The 17,531-nt window shown below is 48.9% G+C and overlaps 1 protein-coding gene across 3 annotated transcripts in view; it reads right to left on the bottom strand.

The window, feature by feature from the left end:
* ADCY5 (adenylate cyclase 5) overlaps window positions 1-17,531 on the bottom strand; it is a 240,829-nt gene that overhangs the window by 89,994 nt on the left and 133,304 nt on the right. For all 3 annotated transcript variants that reach the window (XM_075609884.1, XM_075609883.1, XM_075609885.1), the window contains 2 exons: window positions 8,422-8,533; window positions 4,852-4,979 (listed from right to left, as the gene is read on the bottom strand). In XM_075609884.1, the coding sequence (XP_075465999.1) occupies window positions 4,852-4,979; window positions 8,422-8,533 (240 nt within the window). The remainder of the gene's footprint in view (window positions 1-4,851; window positions 4,980-8,421; window positions 8,534-17,531) is intronic.

Raw genomic sequence — 17,531 nt, forward strand, 5'->3', positions numbered from 1 at the left:
GGCTGAAGTGAAGGGCGCCGCCATACCTAGGGCTGTTGCGCATGCGCAGTGGCATAGGACAGCGCGGGAGGCCCCAGATAGCTCGCGCATGCGCGAGACGAGACTGCCAGCCCCCAGGGTGCATAGGGGCAGAGACACATGACCCCAAGGAGCCAATAGGGCTGAAGGATTGCCTGGCAAAGGAAAAGATACATTTCGCGGGGTTTTGCAGCCACGCAGGCAGTCAGGATCCGGACCAGCTAGGGGTAAGAGGTGGATGCAGGGGTCAGTGACCCTCTGCATTAGGCCAGCAGCCCCCAAGGTCCCAGTTAGGTCCTGAGCCACCTAGTAGTTTGTGGAGCTTAGGGACAGGCCCTAGATAGGGACACTGCCCCATTAATTGGTTGCTTAGTCAGGGACACAGTGCTGAAGCCGTGCAGCCCTGCGAGGTGGGTTCTGGGCTCAGAACACCACCAAAGACCCTGGGACTAAGGTGATATTATCCGCGCTGGAATTCACCCAACGCAGTGTGGAGGACAACGTCGGATCGGGCGGATCTCCAGTGATATCGCGGTACCCGTGGCTGGAGCCCCGGGCAGGTAACCTACCATTCACGTGCACCAACAAGGCCTAATCACCAGACATAGTGGCTGCGCAGTCACACATATATACAGACATTGGTGTTTGACATTTGGGTGGGGGTTACTGGACACAGGGTGGGGTCACTCTGTGGGAGGTTAGCGTCCGCCGTGACGCCTAGAGGTGGTAGCATCCGCTGTGACACCTAGAGGTTGTAGCGTCCGCCGTGGCGCAGAGTGGTTAGCGTCCTGTGTGACGCCACATATGGCTCCTCTAGAGAGGAGTCATGGTTATGTAATGTGTGTTATTATATGTTTTGCTATGCAGTAAAGCCAGTCCTGTTTTATATTTGCTCGCTTTGTGTGGTTGTTTCCTGTGAGGGCCTCCTCCCACTCTGTTGGGATCCCTCCCAGGTGGAGGCATTGCACCCAGAGATGTATAACATGCATGTACCCCAGGTTCCCCACGCGGAGGCTTAGGCTCCTGAGAGCCACACAGGTTGCACAGCAGGTAGTAGCGGTTGTATTCATAGGGAATACCTGTTACACAGGTAAGAGGGTATTTAATGGATGTTTGTACACTGTGTTTTATCCTTGAAAAAGAACGTTGTGACGTTCGAAACGCGTTGGATGGGTCTTTGTCACATTAAAGTGCCCTTTTAATTCATTTTTGATTTTGGGTCCTTCCTGCTCCGTTTTTGCTTGTGCGCTTTTTCCTTCCCTTATTTATCTTATTCTTGTAATAGTTGACTATGCAACAAGATATCCTGAGGCGTTCCCCCTGAGAACAGAAACGGCGAAGCAAGTAGCCAACAAGTTGTTGGAGCTGTTCTCACGGGTTGGACTTCCCCAGGTTATGTTGACAGACTAAGGTACAAATTTTATGGCTAAACTGATGCAAGATGTCTTAAAATTACTAGATGTCAAGTCTGTTCGGACATCGGTCTACCATCCACAGACTGACAGATTGGTGGAAAGATTTAACCGAACTCTAAAAGGGATGCTGAGGAAATTTGTAGATTCAGAGAAGAGAGCCTGGGATGAACTTCTCCCTTTTCTGCTGTTTGCAGTGCGGGAAGTTCCCCAGGCCTCCACGGGATTCTCTCCATTTGAATTGCTGTATGGCCGCCAATCCCAGGGTATCCTAGACATCCTAAAGGAGTCCTGGGAGGAACAGCGGTCTCCTTCTAAGAATACCCTGCAATATGTATTGGACCTTAGGAAGCGCCTAGATGTGGTCGAGCATTTTGCCAGGGAGAATCTTAGATCAGCCCAGGACAGTCAGGAGAGACATTACAATCAGAATGCTCGTATGAGAGTGTTTCACCCAGGAGACCAGGTGATGTTATTGTTACCCAGTTTTGAGAGCAAACTCCTAGCCAAATGGCAGGGCCCATTCGAAGTACTCCGCCACACGGGTGATGTGGATTACGAGATCGCTCAACCAGGGTCCAGGAAGGGTAAAAAAATTACCATGTGAACTTGCTGAAACCCTGGAAGATGCAGCGGTCTCTATTCATTCACCCGGTGGAGGAGGAAACGGACTTGGGTCCTCAGCCTCCACGGGAGAACATCGTGAGTGACGATAAAATCCCAATGGGTAAACAGTTGTCCTCTGAACAAAAAGGGGACTTGTTAGAAATAATTACACAATTCCATGATGTTTTTTCTGATTTGCCAGGGCAAACTAATTTAATTTCACATGTGATCGAGACAGCACCTGGGGTAAAAGTACATTCCCATCCTTATAGGTTGCCTGAAAGTCGTAGGGCCCTGGTAGAGAAGGAGGTACAAGAAATGTTATACTTAGGAGTGATTGAGGAATCATGCAGTGAGTGGTGTAGTCCACTAGTTATGGTCCCTAAACCCGATGGGAAGGTAAGATTTTGTGTGGACCTCCGAAAGGTCAATGCGGTATCCAAGTTTGACGTATATCCGATGCCAAGGGTGGACGAGTTAATTGACGCCCTTGGTAACGCGGAATATATATCCATGCTGGACTTAACAAAAGGATACTGGCATATACCGTTAGAGGAAAAGTCCAAGTGCAAAACAGCCTTTGCCACTCCCATGGGTTTATACCAGTTTGTGACAATGCCATTTGGACTGCATGGAGCCCCAGCCACATTTCAGAGACTCATGGATAAAGTGCTGATACCCCATAGGGCTTATGCCGAGCCTACCTAGATGACATTGTCATTTATAGTAAACACTGGCGGGCCCATCTAAATAGGCTGAAAGTGGTCCTCAAATCTCTGAGAGGCAGGGCTCACAGCCAACCCTAAGAAATGTGCCTTAGGTAAGGCGGAAACCAAATACTTAGGGTATGCAGTGGGAGGTGGAAAAGTAAGGCCACTAGCCGACAAGGTAGTTGCCCTGAAAGAAGTTCCGACCCCCCAAACAAAAACGCAGGTACGCTCTCTGCTGGGTTTAGCAGGGTACTACCGGCGGTTCATCCCCAACTACTCGGAAGTGGCAGCCCCATTAACGGACCTCACAAAAAAGTGTGCCCCTACACGAGTGGTATGGTAAGGGAGTGTCAGAGAGCCTTTGAGGACATAAAAAGTTGTTTATCAGAGGGTCCCGTCCTTAGAAGCCCAGACTTCAACAGGCCTTTTGTAGTGCAAACCGATGCATCAGAGATAGGGCTAGGGGCAGTGTTGTCACAACAGTTTGAGGGAGTGGAACATCCGATCCTTTTTCTGAGTAGGAAATTGTTCCAGAGGGAAAAAAACTATTCAGTGATTGAGAAGGAGTGCCTCGCAGTAAAGTGGGCAATCGAGGCTTTGAGGCATTATCTGGCAGGAGTCCATTTTACTCTGGTGATGGACCATGCTCCATTAAAGTGGTTAAATAGTATGAAGGACTCCAATGCTAGATTGACCAGGTGGTATATGGCCCTCCAACCCTTCTCATTTGAGATTCAGCACAGGCCTGGAAAAGAAAATGCAAATGCTGACTTCTTTTCTAGAGAATGGGTGGATGATCGGGCTTCAGCCGTGCGTGGCCCCAGCCACACACTAACAGGGGAGGAATGTGACAGAGTAAATGAACGTCACCAGCCATATACCTGGCAAACCTATGTTTAGGCTTGCAGTGCAGCAGTGACGAGGTTAAGTTTCAGCTGAGAAGGGCTGCTTAATTAGTCTGACCCCAGCTGCATATTCAAGGTGTTTTAAAACCCCAGGCTACACACATGTAAGCTAGCTGGTCAGGAGACAGGACTGAAATACTGAAGAGATTACTGCTATAAGGTCTGTTTTTCAAAGTACATGTGTGATGAACTGTCTGTGTCCTGCATGCTGAAGAGAAGCTGCCTTGTTTTCTATGCTGAAGAGAAACTATTTTGTTTTTGTCTGCTGAAGAGAAGCTATTTTGTTTTTGTCTGCTGAAGAGAAGCTATTTTATTTTTGTATGCTGAAGAGAAGCTATTTTGTTTTTGTGCGCTGTAAGTTTTTAAGGCTCAATAAAGAAGCCTTATCAAGAGAACCCGCGTGTGTGGTTACATGTACCCTGCAACATGCACCCTGAGGTATCACACTGTATTCTGCACCCCGAGGTATCACTCATAGTACCCTTTTTATGGCAGCGATTCCCTTCTATTAATGCCACGTCTTCTTATCCCTGTATCTATTAAAGCAAATACTTATTGGGGTCTGGGATGGGAGGCCCCTGATTTGTTGGGCATTTCTGTAAACTGTATAGATAATTTTTTCCTATATATTATTTTCTTATACAGTACCACTTTAAGACGTATTTTGTGGTCGCTTATCATATCACTACTCGCGCTGTATAAATATCTCACTCTGGCCCTTTAATAATAGTGTACTGCACCGACACACTTTATTCGAGCAAATACCCAGTATGTACCTGGCAGATACCTGGAATGCGCCGCTCCTCACCTCTGACAAGCCCCGTTGCGTTTGCCTTCCCAGCCTGGGTTCATGCCTGGCTGACGGGCGGCTGATCTGTTAAATGATAATGATTAGGATTTAATAGGCTGCAATGCTTCGCGTGTCTACCAGATGGCATAAATTCATGAATTGTAATGCAGTATATATATATATATATATATACTGTGCAGTATTGCAGCCAGCGGGAATAAAATGCTTCAATCCCTGCATGGAAAATACCTCAATGCACTCGGGCAGAAAACAGTCACAAACCTCAATACACCCGGGTATACCCGAATTCGTGGGACTAGCCGAGCTCGGATAAAGTGTGTCGCCAGTGTATATTTGGGTTCCGCTTCCCTGCACATCCCTGGTTTTATGCTGCAAAGCTGCATACTTACGATATGGCCTCTATCATGTCCAGCCCCATCTCCACGCAGCAGTGTGCGTGGTCAGCGCGGGCTTCTGGTAACCCGGACACGCAGTAATAACAATCGCCCAGAATCTTGATCCGCAAGCAGTGATTCTCCTGCAGAGGGAGAGAAATGCTGTGATATTAAAGCAGCAAATCGCACAAACCTGGTTTTATTTTGATTTCTTTACAGAACCCAAACCGGGCGCCAGGGGATCAGGTGACCAGCGAGTTTCCAAGATACTTAGTTTTAGGTACCGGTGTTTTCCTCCCCTTTTGGGAAAACAAAATGGCCTACATCTGCGTTGCCCCAAAGGCGGACAGCCTGATGGGGCTCCCCAAGAGCTGCTCCCCTCTGCACAGGACCAGCGTGCTAAGGGTTAACATGTGCTTGTACTTTGGGGAACGTCAGCCCCACCCACTGGAATGTCAATGAGCCAAGAGGACACAAAGAACTGTTTGTTCACAGCTGCATTAAATCTCAACCACCCCAGTGTATGTCTGCGTTGCCCCAAAGGCGGACAGGCTATGGCGCAGCCAAAGGGCAGCCAAAGGTTCGGAGCCGTTTGCTGATGTTAAAGTGATGTTAAAGCTGCTCTATTTCAATCTGAAACTCACCAGCCCTTTTATCCCCTGTACCCAATTTTCTGTCCATGAGATGTCTGTGAATTGACTGCATAACCCTGTTCTTTTAATGTAACCATGTATTGTTATAACTCTGTGCCCAGGACATACGTGAAAACGAGAGGTATCTCTCAATGTATTACTTCCTGGTAACACATTTTATAAATACATAAATAAATCCCATGGATACTGCAGGCGAACAGGAAGCAGTAACGTAATTTCCCTGTCCTATTGGACGACTGGTTAGATGTCCGGGAAGTAACACAGGCACCTAATGAGGTAAGTACCTTGAAACCAGAGGGTAAACAGAGGTAAATGTGAGGACTTCACATGATGAAAACAAATCAAAGTTACATTTGGGTTTGCGGCTTTCATTGTACAGAATCACAGCAGGGACATTATTCTGTACCCTGGGGGTCTGCAGTACATGGCAAAGCAATCTGTGTATTTTCAGAGCACCATATAACTATACATTCAGAGCAATGGGTATCTGTATGCTCAAAGCTATGCATACCTGTACATATATATACCTGTCCTGTATGTTAAAGCTATGCATACCTGTACATAAATATACCTGTCCTGTATGTTAAAGCTATGCATACCTGTACATAAGTATACCTGTCCTGTATGTACAAAGCTATGCATACCTGTACATAAATATACCTGTCCTGTATGTACAAAGCTATGCATACCTGTACATAAATATACCTGTCCTGTATGTTAAAGCTATGCATACCTGTACATAAGTATATGGAAAATAGCTGAAGCGCTCAAATGCAGGTATATCTCAAAATGATAATAAGCCAGACCACTGTACCAGGGTACTAACAATTGATATAGTACCTATTGTGTCATATAATGGGTACTATCCTCCTGAAGACAGGTGGTGTGTGGTGCAACCCACTCACCATATGTCTCATTGGCAGGTTCCCCTGAAAAATATGCAAATACTCACATCCTGGTAGGGCAGGCAGGCAGGCTGTGCAGCTACTCAATGCAATACAGGGAAAAGGGAGACCAAAAAGCGCACCAGCACAAACGGAGCAGGAAGAAACCAGAACAAAAAAATGATTAAAAGGGCACTTTAATGTGGCAAAAGACCCATCCAATGCATTTCGAACGTCGCAGCGTTCTTTTTCCTTGAAAAAGAACGCTGCGACGTTCGAAATGCATTGGATGGGTCTTTTGCCACATTAAAGTGCCCTTTTAATCATTTTTTTGTTCTGGTTTCTTCCTGCTCCGTTTGTGCTGGTGCGCTTTTTGGTCTCCCTTTTCCCTGTACATAAGTATACCTGTCCTGTATGTTAAAGCTATGCATACCTGTACATAAGTATACCTGTCCTGTATGTACAACCTTATGCATACCTGTACATACAGTAAGTATACTTGTCCTGTACGTACAAAGCTATGCATACCTGTACATACAGTAAGTATACCTGTCCTGTATGTACAAAGCTATGCATACCTGTACATAAGTATACCTGTCCTGTATGTACAAAGCTATGCATACCTGTACATAAGTATACCTGTCCTGTACGTACAAAGCTATGCATACCTGTGCATACAGTAAGTATTCCTGTCCTGTACGTACAAAGCTATGCATACCTGTACATACAGTAAGTATACCTGTCCTGTACGTACAAAGCTATGCATACCTGTACATACAGTAAGTATACCTGTCCTGTATGTACAAAGCTATGCATACCTGTACATACAGTAAGTATACCTGTCCTGTACGTACAAAGCTATGCATACCTGTACATACAGTAAGTATACCTGTCCTGTACGTACAAAGCTATGCATACCTGTACATACAGTAAGTATACCTGTCCTGTACGTACAAAGCTATGCATACCTGTACATACAGTAAGTATAGCTGTCCTGTACGTACAAAGCTATGCATACCTGTACATACAGTAAGTATACCTGTCCTTTACGTACAAAGCTATGCATACCTGTACATAAGTATACCTGTCCTGTATGTACAAAGCTATGCATACCTGTACATAAGTATACCTGTCCTGTACGTACAAAGCTATGCATACCGGTGCATACAGTAAGTATTCCTGTCCTGTATGTTTGAGAAAATAGATAAGTAAATATTCCGAGCAGTAAGAGAGGGAGGGACGGTATGACTTAGATACCATGGGGCGCCTCGCCAGGGGATTTGTATGTATGACAGATGGGGTGGGGGATATGTAAGGTGGAGGGGGTGGGGGTTGTTGGGTTATTTAAGGTAGAGGGGGTAGGGTTGGTGGGTTGTTAGTTTGTTGTTTCCCCCTCTCCCTCCCTTAAATGAACGCTTGGCCATAAGCTTAAAAAATAAGAGGGAAAGATGAAGAAAAGAGGACATGGCAAACAGAAAGGTAGGACAGAGGTGGCTGAGGGTTCTGTAAGAGGTGGGTGTGTTATGGGGTTCTTTGGTTGGGTTAAGGGTTTGCTGCAGCTGGCGGGAGAAGACTGGGGTGAGGATTCAGCCAGTCTTGGCTCCTGCAGGTGAGGCGCGTTGAGCCTTTTATTACATGTTATTGGGGATGGCGGTGTCATGCCCGGCTGGAGTGGAACGGTATGGGAGTGACCGTCTGGCGGGGGGTGTTTGTATGGGCCACGTGGCCTGAGCACCTAGTTGGGTATGAGGTGAGGGATACCGTATGATGGCACAGCATGCTGGGTCCCTGGGGTTTATCCGTGTGATGTGCTGATATATGTTGTTGTTTAAACAAAGCTGTGACCAGTTTATCTTCCCATAAAGTCATCATGGCGTGATTATTTGGGGTTACGGGAACGTCATGTATCTGTATGTTCAAAGCTGTGAATAATATTGAGTGTCTAACATTAGGACCAATGTGTATGTTATCAGGCTGATGGGCTGTTGGTGTACATGGTGCCACTGATTGTCCACGTGGAGCGCAGACATCGTACGATAAACACTCACAGCTGCCAGCTTGTCAAATCGAGCAAAGAGCTCATTCAGCGTCATGACGAGTTCCTGCGCCGTGCACTGGGACGCCAGGCTGGTGAACCCTTCTATGTCAGCAAAGAGGATGCTGGGAAAACAGAAGCACAGCAGGACATGAAGCATGGGAGTATCAAGATTGATTATATATATATTACATATTTAAATCAAGTTAACTTTCTTTTGAGGCACTGATTCATTCATAAGACAAAACCAAAATGTAACCTATACATATATAGCCGCCTTTCTCTATGCCTAAGGGAACTACACGGGTAACTATGCGCGCTGCTGTACCTGTCGCTCACAGGAGGCCTGAGCCTCCACCTCTTGGAGCCTGGGGTGAGCTCTTTCTCCTTGCGTGCAGCGCCTCCACCTCTGAGGGATCCCAGCGTTGGCGGGATAACCCCTGAACGGAACCGATATACAGTAATAAGTAATACACCACACAATGTATATAACTAAGGTTTAATGTACATGTATACTAACACAGATAACATACAATAACTGTACTCACAGTATAAACCCAGTGACCCAACACGTGGTGGTTCCCCCAAAGTACTGAAGCTGCTGTGGCACCAATACCCCTGGTGTCCTGTCCCAGCAATTCCCACCCAAGTGTGAGGTAGCGCTACTCCCTGTGGATGCAGCTGCAAGTTGGGTACCTGCCTGGGTACTCCAGTACCCAGGTGCTGCTTGGCGTGTTGGAGCGGGTCCCACGTAGCGGGGCCTCTAACACATCCCCTCTCTCCAAAGGGTCCTGATCTTCCTCGCAGCGTGAGCTCCAGCCGGAGAGTCTCACACAATGTCCCTGGATCCTGTGACCTGGTCCCAGGCCGCAGTGTAACCATCCAGGTCACCGGTGCAAGAATAACAATAAGAGGAAGAGTCCCTATCTGGGGCCTTCCCTACAACACTCCTCTAATATGGCTCAGGGCGTGACTGGGGCCTAGGGGCAAGATCTAGGCCTAGGCCAGGAAGCACTGCTCCCTGGACACTTTTCTTCTTTGCCTCCTCCATCCGGACTGCTTCGTGGGCTTTCCGCACGCAGAGGATATCCTGTTCCTCCCTCCTGCTCCAATTCCATTGGCTGGGCAGTCCCGTGTGATACAGTCCTTCCCTCTAGGGATTCTGGGACTTGTAGTCCCACGGCTGCATATGAGGAGCCATCCTAAGATGGCCGCTGCCTCCTCCCATTGTGCATGTGCGCCTCGCCGCCCTGCGCAATTACCAAAATGGACGCCCCCCACACTCCCAATCACACGGAGCTCTGGCCAACCACTGAGCAACTCCCCTGCACCGGAGGCAGGGTAGGGGGACTCAGCTACATCCTCCCCCTTGTGTAGACCTCAACCTTCCCACTTGTGAACACATATACATCTCTTTATATAATCGAAAATGCATATTATACACAACTTAACTTTGTACAATACATCTAAACCAAATTGATTAGTTCATTGAGCAGGTCATTACAGAGGCAAACCGGGTCCGAGACAGCTGCTGAGACTCATAGTGAGGTGCCCTTAATGAATCATACGCCATTATTGTTGGAGGGCGTCTCACTCTTTGACTCAGTTGAGTCTCTTCTTCGACATCTTCTTGGGTGGAGAGGCTACCATCAGCTTGAGGCCCTGGCCCTCTCATAGGGTGTGACTCTTGAGCTACATAGTCTCTAGTGGGAATGAAACTCGGACTCCTTGGGTCCAGCGGTCGGCTTATTGAAGCCGCTGGAGAGGGTACATGGAGAACAGGCACATTACCCACTACATCTTCTGGTGGTGCCCACCAGTCTCCATTTGTGGTGGCAGAGGTCCCTTCCACGGGATCCTGATTGTCTTCCATTACAGCGTTCTGAGTTTCACTGGAATCTTCCAGTTCACTTGAAGGCATTACTGGTGATGGTTCAGGTTCACTGTCCCCCACTTGAGGGATAGGTAATAAGTGATTCCGATGCCAGACCTTTACCCTTCCATCTGCGTCTCTGATGTAGTATATAGGGAGGCCCGGCATCTGCGACTCCACCTCGAAGGGAGTTTCTCGCCAGCGGTCCGCTAACTTATGCTTTCCTGGCATTCCTAAATTCCGCAGGGGAACTTTGTCTCCAGGCCGAAGTTCCCAGTAGTGTACTTTATGATCATACCTTTGCTTGTTATTCTCGTTCAGCTTGGTGGTGGCTCTTTCCACCAACTGATATGCTCTACGGAGGTTATCCTGAAGCCTTTGCACATATTTGTAGTGTGTCATATTCGGTACACCGTCGGTGGATACTCGAAGACGAATGTCCACAGGTAGCCGCGCCTCTCTGCCAATCGTAAAATAGGGTGTGTACCCGGTGGATTCATGCCTGGTGCAATTGTAGACATGTACCAATGACTTAACACGCTTTCTCCATCCGGCCTTCTCGGAGCCCTTCATGGTGCCTAGCATATCGAGAAGAGTTCGGTTGAACCTTTCCTGGAAGAGCATCTCCTTCAGGGTGGTAGGGAGTCATACGAGACTTCTCGATATTGAGCAGTTTTAGGAGTTCTTTGATTAACTTGCTCTCAGAGTCTCTCCCTTGATCGGAGTTTATCCGATTTAGGTAACCCGAAATGGATAAAATACTTCTCCCACAGTACTTTAGATACTGTGAGAGCTTTCTGGTCCTTGGTAGGGAATGCTTGAGCGTATCAGATGTAATGGTCTGTTACTACCAGGACGTTCCCAATACCCTTCGAGTCTGCCTCGATGCAGAGGAAATCCATGCAGACTAGGTCCATGGGACCAGAGCTCTTTAGGTAGCCATTGGGGCTGCGCGTCTAGGCAGTGTTTTTTGCTGTATGCACTGCAGACACCCCCGGTAATGGTGCGCCGCCGATTCCCACATCTTGGGCCAGAAGAACCGATCTCTGACAAGTCCGAACGGTTTGTCCACTCCCAGGTGTCCGTGATCATTGTGCAGGGATCGTAGGACATGGTACTGCAAGCTACTGGGAAGGACGAGTTGTCTCCTATCGGGATGGTTGTGATAGGGGATAACCCGGTAGAGAAGACCACGGTCCATGCAGAACTTGTCCCGTTCCCTCACGATAACGGCGACCATGTCGGTGGGAGCACGCTTCACTAAGGAAGGGTTGTTTTCTTGGATGGCCCGGCGTATGGCGTTAGCCACCGGGTCTTGCATCTGGTGTATCACGTATTCCTTCCATCTCATTATGGTATTTGGCGTGATGGACATGCCTTCTGGATGGCAGTATGCTGCAGGAAGGGCCTTTGACTGACACCCCAATGAGTCCGCCACTCTGAGTTCAGAAAAGGCTACTTTGTCCTCCACTATAGCCGCAGTGGAGCACATTGCGCAAATTTGTCAGCCAATCTCTGTAATACGTCCTCAACGTCCGTGCCTCCAGATGAGTGTCGACTACGGCAATCCAGCCGTCCGCTGTGTTTGGGGCTATTCTCAGGGGATGCCTGTGCAGGTCCCACTGATCCTGGTCAGGGACTGAAATCCTCCGTCTGTATGGGTAGGTTGGGGTATATGAGCGGGCAACCAGTGGGCAGGGCTTCTGGAAAATGCAGGGCCCGTGGGCCATCTCCTTCACTTAACCCGTTGCCAGCAGTAACTATGACTACACCAGCGGTAGGTAGGGTCCCACTTTCAGCCTAGGGCCCGGGCTCCGGCTAACCCAGGAAACTGCTTAGGGAGGTGCAGACATGCTGTGCGGGTGTGCCTTCCGGGACGTCCCCCACCGCGACCACGTGGCAAGGAGGCTCGTGAAACTCCACGGCCCACTGACGGACCTCTTGTTTGGAGGGTACAAACATGGTTCCCTAAATTTGGTTCTGCTATCCCGAGCACCCCAGGTCTGAATCTCAGCAGTGCCTCCAAATGTAGCCCCCTTTCCATATGCCTAAGGGAACTACATGGGTAACTACGTGTGCTGTTGTACCTGTCAGCTCACAGGAGGCCTCCGTCTCTGAGAGCCTGGGATGAGCTCCTTCTCCTTGCGTGCAGCGCCTCCACCTCTGAGGGATCCCAGCGTTGGCGGGATAACCCTCACAGGAACTGAGTAATACAGTAATAAGTAATACACCACACAATGTATATAACTAAGGTTTACTCTACACAAATACTAACACAGATAACATACAATGAAAAAAAAAAAAAAAAAGCGCAAGGCCCATAGGGTAATATTGTCAGATTTATGGAAAATTAAAACGGTTATAAAAACTCACAGAATAAAAATTGGTATAAGCATCTCGGTGTAAATAACAACCGCAGGAACAGGGGTGCCTGGACGTTTTCCGCTTCTTTCGATGCGTTGATGCACAGCCCTCCTCGTTGTCCCGATCAGCAACCGTTCAGCTTCCGCGTCAGCTGACTCGCGACGTCGGCGCGTGACGTCGATCGGGGGGTTGGATTATGGACGGTCACCTGCTTCTTCTCCGAAGACGGAGCTCCAGGATCCTTGCTCACTGTGTTCTCTTAGTGCCGAGTGCCAGCCACAGCAGCAACCTTAGCAATGTCCGCCCTACGCGTTTCAAGGACGCTTGTCCTCTTCCTCAGGGGCACGTTCACTGCTGGTTGCTCAAGTCACGACATTATATAGTAAACATAAATTCATTAAGCAATTAGTTACTGACATCAATTAAACAATTCTTTACATCAGTGCCCTGTTGGTATTAATCTACAGTGTTCTCACGAGTGTGTGACTTGATAAGAGAACAATAACTGTAGCCACAGTATGAACCCAGTGACCCAACATGTGGTGGTTCCCAATGTACTGAGGGTGCAGTGTCACCAATACCCCTGGTGTCCTGTCCCAGCAATTCTCATCCAAATGTGAGGTAGTGTTACCCCCTGTAGATGTAGGTGCACGTTGGGTACCTGCCTGGCTACTCCAGTACCCAGGTGCTGCTTGGCGTAGTGTTTTGTAGCGGGTCCCACGTAGCGGGGCCTCCAACACAAATCCCCTCTCTCCTAAAGGGTCCTGATCCTCCTCACAGTGTGAGCTCCAGCCGGATGGTCTCTCACAATGTCTCTGGATCCTGTGACCTGGTCCCAGGACGCAGGGCACCGGTCACCGGTGCAGGAATAACAATAAGGGGAAGAGTCCCTATCTGGGGCCTTCCCTGCAACACTCCTCTACTGGTGTCTCAGGGCCTAACTGGGTGTAGGGGCAAGATCTAGGCCTAGGCCAGGAAGCACTGCTCCCTGGACACTACCTTCTTCTTTGCCTCCTCTGTCCGGACTGAAGCGCGTGTTCCCCGCACGCGGAAGCTATCCTGTTTCTCCCTCCTGCTCCAATCCCATTGGCTGGGCAGTCCTATGTGATACAGTCCCTCCCTCTAGGGATTCTGGGACTTGTAGTCTCGATGCTGCATATGCGGGGCCATCCTAAAATTGCCACCGCCTCCTCCTGCTGCGCAAATATATATATATACACCTTTTAAGTTATGGTGGGTGAAAAATGCAACAAGAAACCTCCACCATATTGCATATAGCAAATAAAAAATCACTTGTGAGCACATTCACATGTCTTAGGCAGGTCTGCAACCCACATATACACATGCTGATTTAATATGTGTGCCGGGGAGACTGGCACTGCCTGTGTTTGGGAAGACTGGCACTGCCTTTGTGTGGGGGAGACTGACACTGCCTTTGTGTGGGGGAGACTGGCACTGCCTGTGAGTGGGGGAGACTAGCACTGCCACTGTGTGTGGGGAAGACTAGCACTGCCACTGTGTGTGGGGGAGACTAGCACTGCCACTGTGTGTGGTGAGACTAGCACTGCCACTGTGTGTGGGAAGGCTAGCACTGCCACTGTGTGTGGGGGAGACTGTCACTGCCACTGTGTGTGGGGGAAACTGTCACTGCCACTGTGTGTGGGGGAGACTGGCACTGCCACTGTGTGTGGGGGAGACTGGCACTGCAACTGTGTGTGGGGGAGACTGGCACTGCCGCTGTGTGTGGGGGAGACTGGCACTACCGCTGTGTGTGGGGGAGACTGGCACTGCCTGTGTGTGGGGGAGACTGGCACTGCCACTGCGTGTGGGGAGACTAGCACTGCCACTGTGTGTGGGGAGACTAGCACTGCCACTGTGTGTGGGGAGACTAGCACTGCCACTGTGTGTGGGGGAGACTGTCATTGCCACTGTGTGTGGGGGAGACTGGCACTGCCACTGTGTGAGGGGGAGACTGGCACTGCTGCTGTGTGTGGGGAAACTAGCACTGCCACTGTGTGTGGGGGAGACTGTCACTGCCACTGTGTGTGGGGGAGACTGGCACTGTCGCTGTGTGTTGGAGACTGGCAATGTCTGTGTGTGGGGGAAACTGGCACTGCCGCAGTGTGTGTAAAGGGGAGGTTGTCACTGCTGCTGTGTTTATAAAGGGGAGGTTGGCACTGCTGCTGTGTGTATAAAGGGGGGGTTGGCGCTGCTGTGTGTACAAAGGGGAGATTGGCCCTGTATGTATGTAATGTATGTAATGTGTATATATATTTATATAGAGAAAGATGGTGATGTTTGAGTTGTATAAAAATAAAAAAGCGAACAAAAGAATGGAAATTCACTAGAAAAACCGTCAGAGGAACGTTACAGGTGAGAAAATCAAATATGTTACTGCTTATGTCAGATTACATTTGTGATGTGGTGGGTTTTGGAGTTTGAGCGTGTTGGGAATGTGTGTGTACATTTGTGATGTCATCAATGATGTCATGCAGAGCAACATGGGGAGCGGAGTAATGGGTCCCAGATTGTGACTATTTCATTTCGCGCCCATCATGTTCCTTTCCCAATGTTTTTGTAGTAAATAAATCTATATTTACACCTCTGCTGACGTCCTGTGACAGATGGGCTATTGTTGCTTATGTTGCAGACTGATAATAATTGGAATGAGAAACGTATCAGTTGTGCGATCAGTGGGAAGTTAACCCTTACCCAGCTAGAGAGGCTGATATTGTACCGCGGGGAAAACAAGTGGGAAAAAGTGACATCATTACATAAATAGTATGACATACACATCAGATCAAACACAAACTGGAGATAATGAGGGGCCTGCTCCAAAGAGCTTACAATCTATGGGGAATAAAAGGTAAATTGGCTACTCATTGTGGGGTGGAGAATGCCTCAGGGTGCAGTATGGTCCCGCCGCATTGCTGGATCTATTCAGGTTTGTAGGTGTTAGCGGCTGTTATATAGCATGGGGTTTGGTCCAGCCGCACAGCTGGTACCAATAAGGTTGGGGGGAAGGTGACGTTAGGAGTGTGTTCGATAGGCTTCCATAAAAAGGTGAGTTTTCCGGGCGTTTTTTAATGTCGGAATGCTGGGGGAGAGTCTGATGGTGCGGGGTAGGGAATTCCAGAGAGCGGGGGGCAGCACGGGAGAAGTCTGGGGGGCAGCACGGGAGAAGTCTGGGGGGCAGCACGGGAGAAGTCTGGGGGGCAGCACGGGAGAAGTCTGGGGGGCAGCACGGGAGAAGTCTGGGGGGCAGCACGGGAGAAGTCTGGGGGGCAGCACGGGAGAAGTCTGGGGGGCAGCACGGGAGAAATCTGGGGGGCAGCATGGGAGAAGTCTTGGGGCAGCACGGGAGAAGTCTGGGGAGCGAGAGTGAGAAGAGGTGATAAGGCAGGAGAGGCTGATGTCATGGGCAGAACAGAGGGGGCATTTAGGGAAGTATTTGGGGATGAGGGCTGAGATGTAAGGGGGGGGAACGTCATTGACAGCTTTGTAAGTCAGAACTAGGGTTTTATATTTCGTTTCAGGAGAGCTTCTGTAATACAAACGGTATAATGCGATGTACCTATTTCTGGGCCTCGTCACTTTGCTCCCCCATACTCTCCCATTTGTAGAGCATAGAATAAACCTCCGGCTGTGAGCTGTCTGTACCCAGCGATATCTCCTGTCACAAGCCAGATAAACACAATCCCCGACTCTGCAGGATTCCTACTGAAACCCTTGTTTAATTTGCTATGAAGACATTCTCCACAGGCTGGAAAAGATTTTACTCCCATTTATCTGTACTGAGCCCACCTCTTCTCAGGCACGGGGAAAACAGCATCTGAAGAAGGGTCTTATGTCAGGAACAGGTGGATGCTGTCCGTGGTCCTGACACAATCTTGCACATCACGTGGTCCTGACACAATCTTGCACATCACGTGGCCCTGACACAATCTTGTACATTATGTGGTCCTGACACAATCTTGCACATCACGTGGCCCTGACACAATCTTGCACATCACGTGGTCCTGACACAATCTTGCACATCACGTGGTCCTGACACAATCTTGCACATCACGTGGCCCTGACACAGTCTTGTACATCTCGTGGCCCTGACACAATCTTGCACATCTCGTGATCCTGACACACTCTTGCACATCACGTGGCCCTGACACAATCTTGCACATCATGTGGCCCTGACACAGTCTTGTACATCTCGTGGCCCTGACACAATCTTGCACATCACGTGGTCCTGACACAATCTTGCACATCTCGTGATCCTGACACACTCTTGCACATCACGTGGCCCTGACACAATCTTGCACATCACGTGGTCCTGACACAATCTTGTACATTATGTGGTCCTGACACAATCTTGCACACCATGTGGTCCTGACACAATCTTGAACATCACGTGGCCCTGACACAATCTTGTACATCACGTGGTCCTGACACAATCTTGCACATCACGTGGCCCTGACACAATCTTGCACATCACGTGGCCCTGACACAATCTTGCACATCACGTGGCCCTGACACACTCTTGCACATCACGTGGCCCTGACACACTCTTGCACATCACGTGGCCCTGACACAATCTTGCACATCATGTGGTCCTGACATAATCTTGAACATCACGTGGCCCTGACACAATCTTGTGCATTATGTGGTCCTGACACAATCTTGCACATCACATGGCCCTGACACAATCTCGCACATCACGTGGCCCTGACACAATCTCGCACATCACGTGGCACTGACACAATCTTGCACATTGTGTCACTACTCGCTGCCCTTTTAAAACTTTTTTTTGTTGGTTTTAATACATGCAGTATTTGATTACATTTAATGAAAGCTAATTACCTAAGCTGCCGATCGATTAGTTCTCTCGTGAT

This window comes from Ascaphus truei, chromosome 7 (assembly GCF_040206685.1).
Source record: "Ascaphus truei isolate aAscTru1 chromosome 7, aAscTru1.hap1, whole genome shotgun sequence".
NCBI classification, from domain to species: Eukaryota; Metazoa; Chordata; class Amphibia; order Anura; family Ascaphidae; genus Ascaphus; species Ascaphus truei.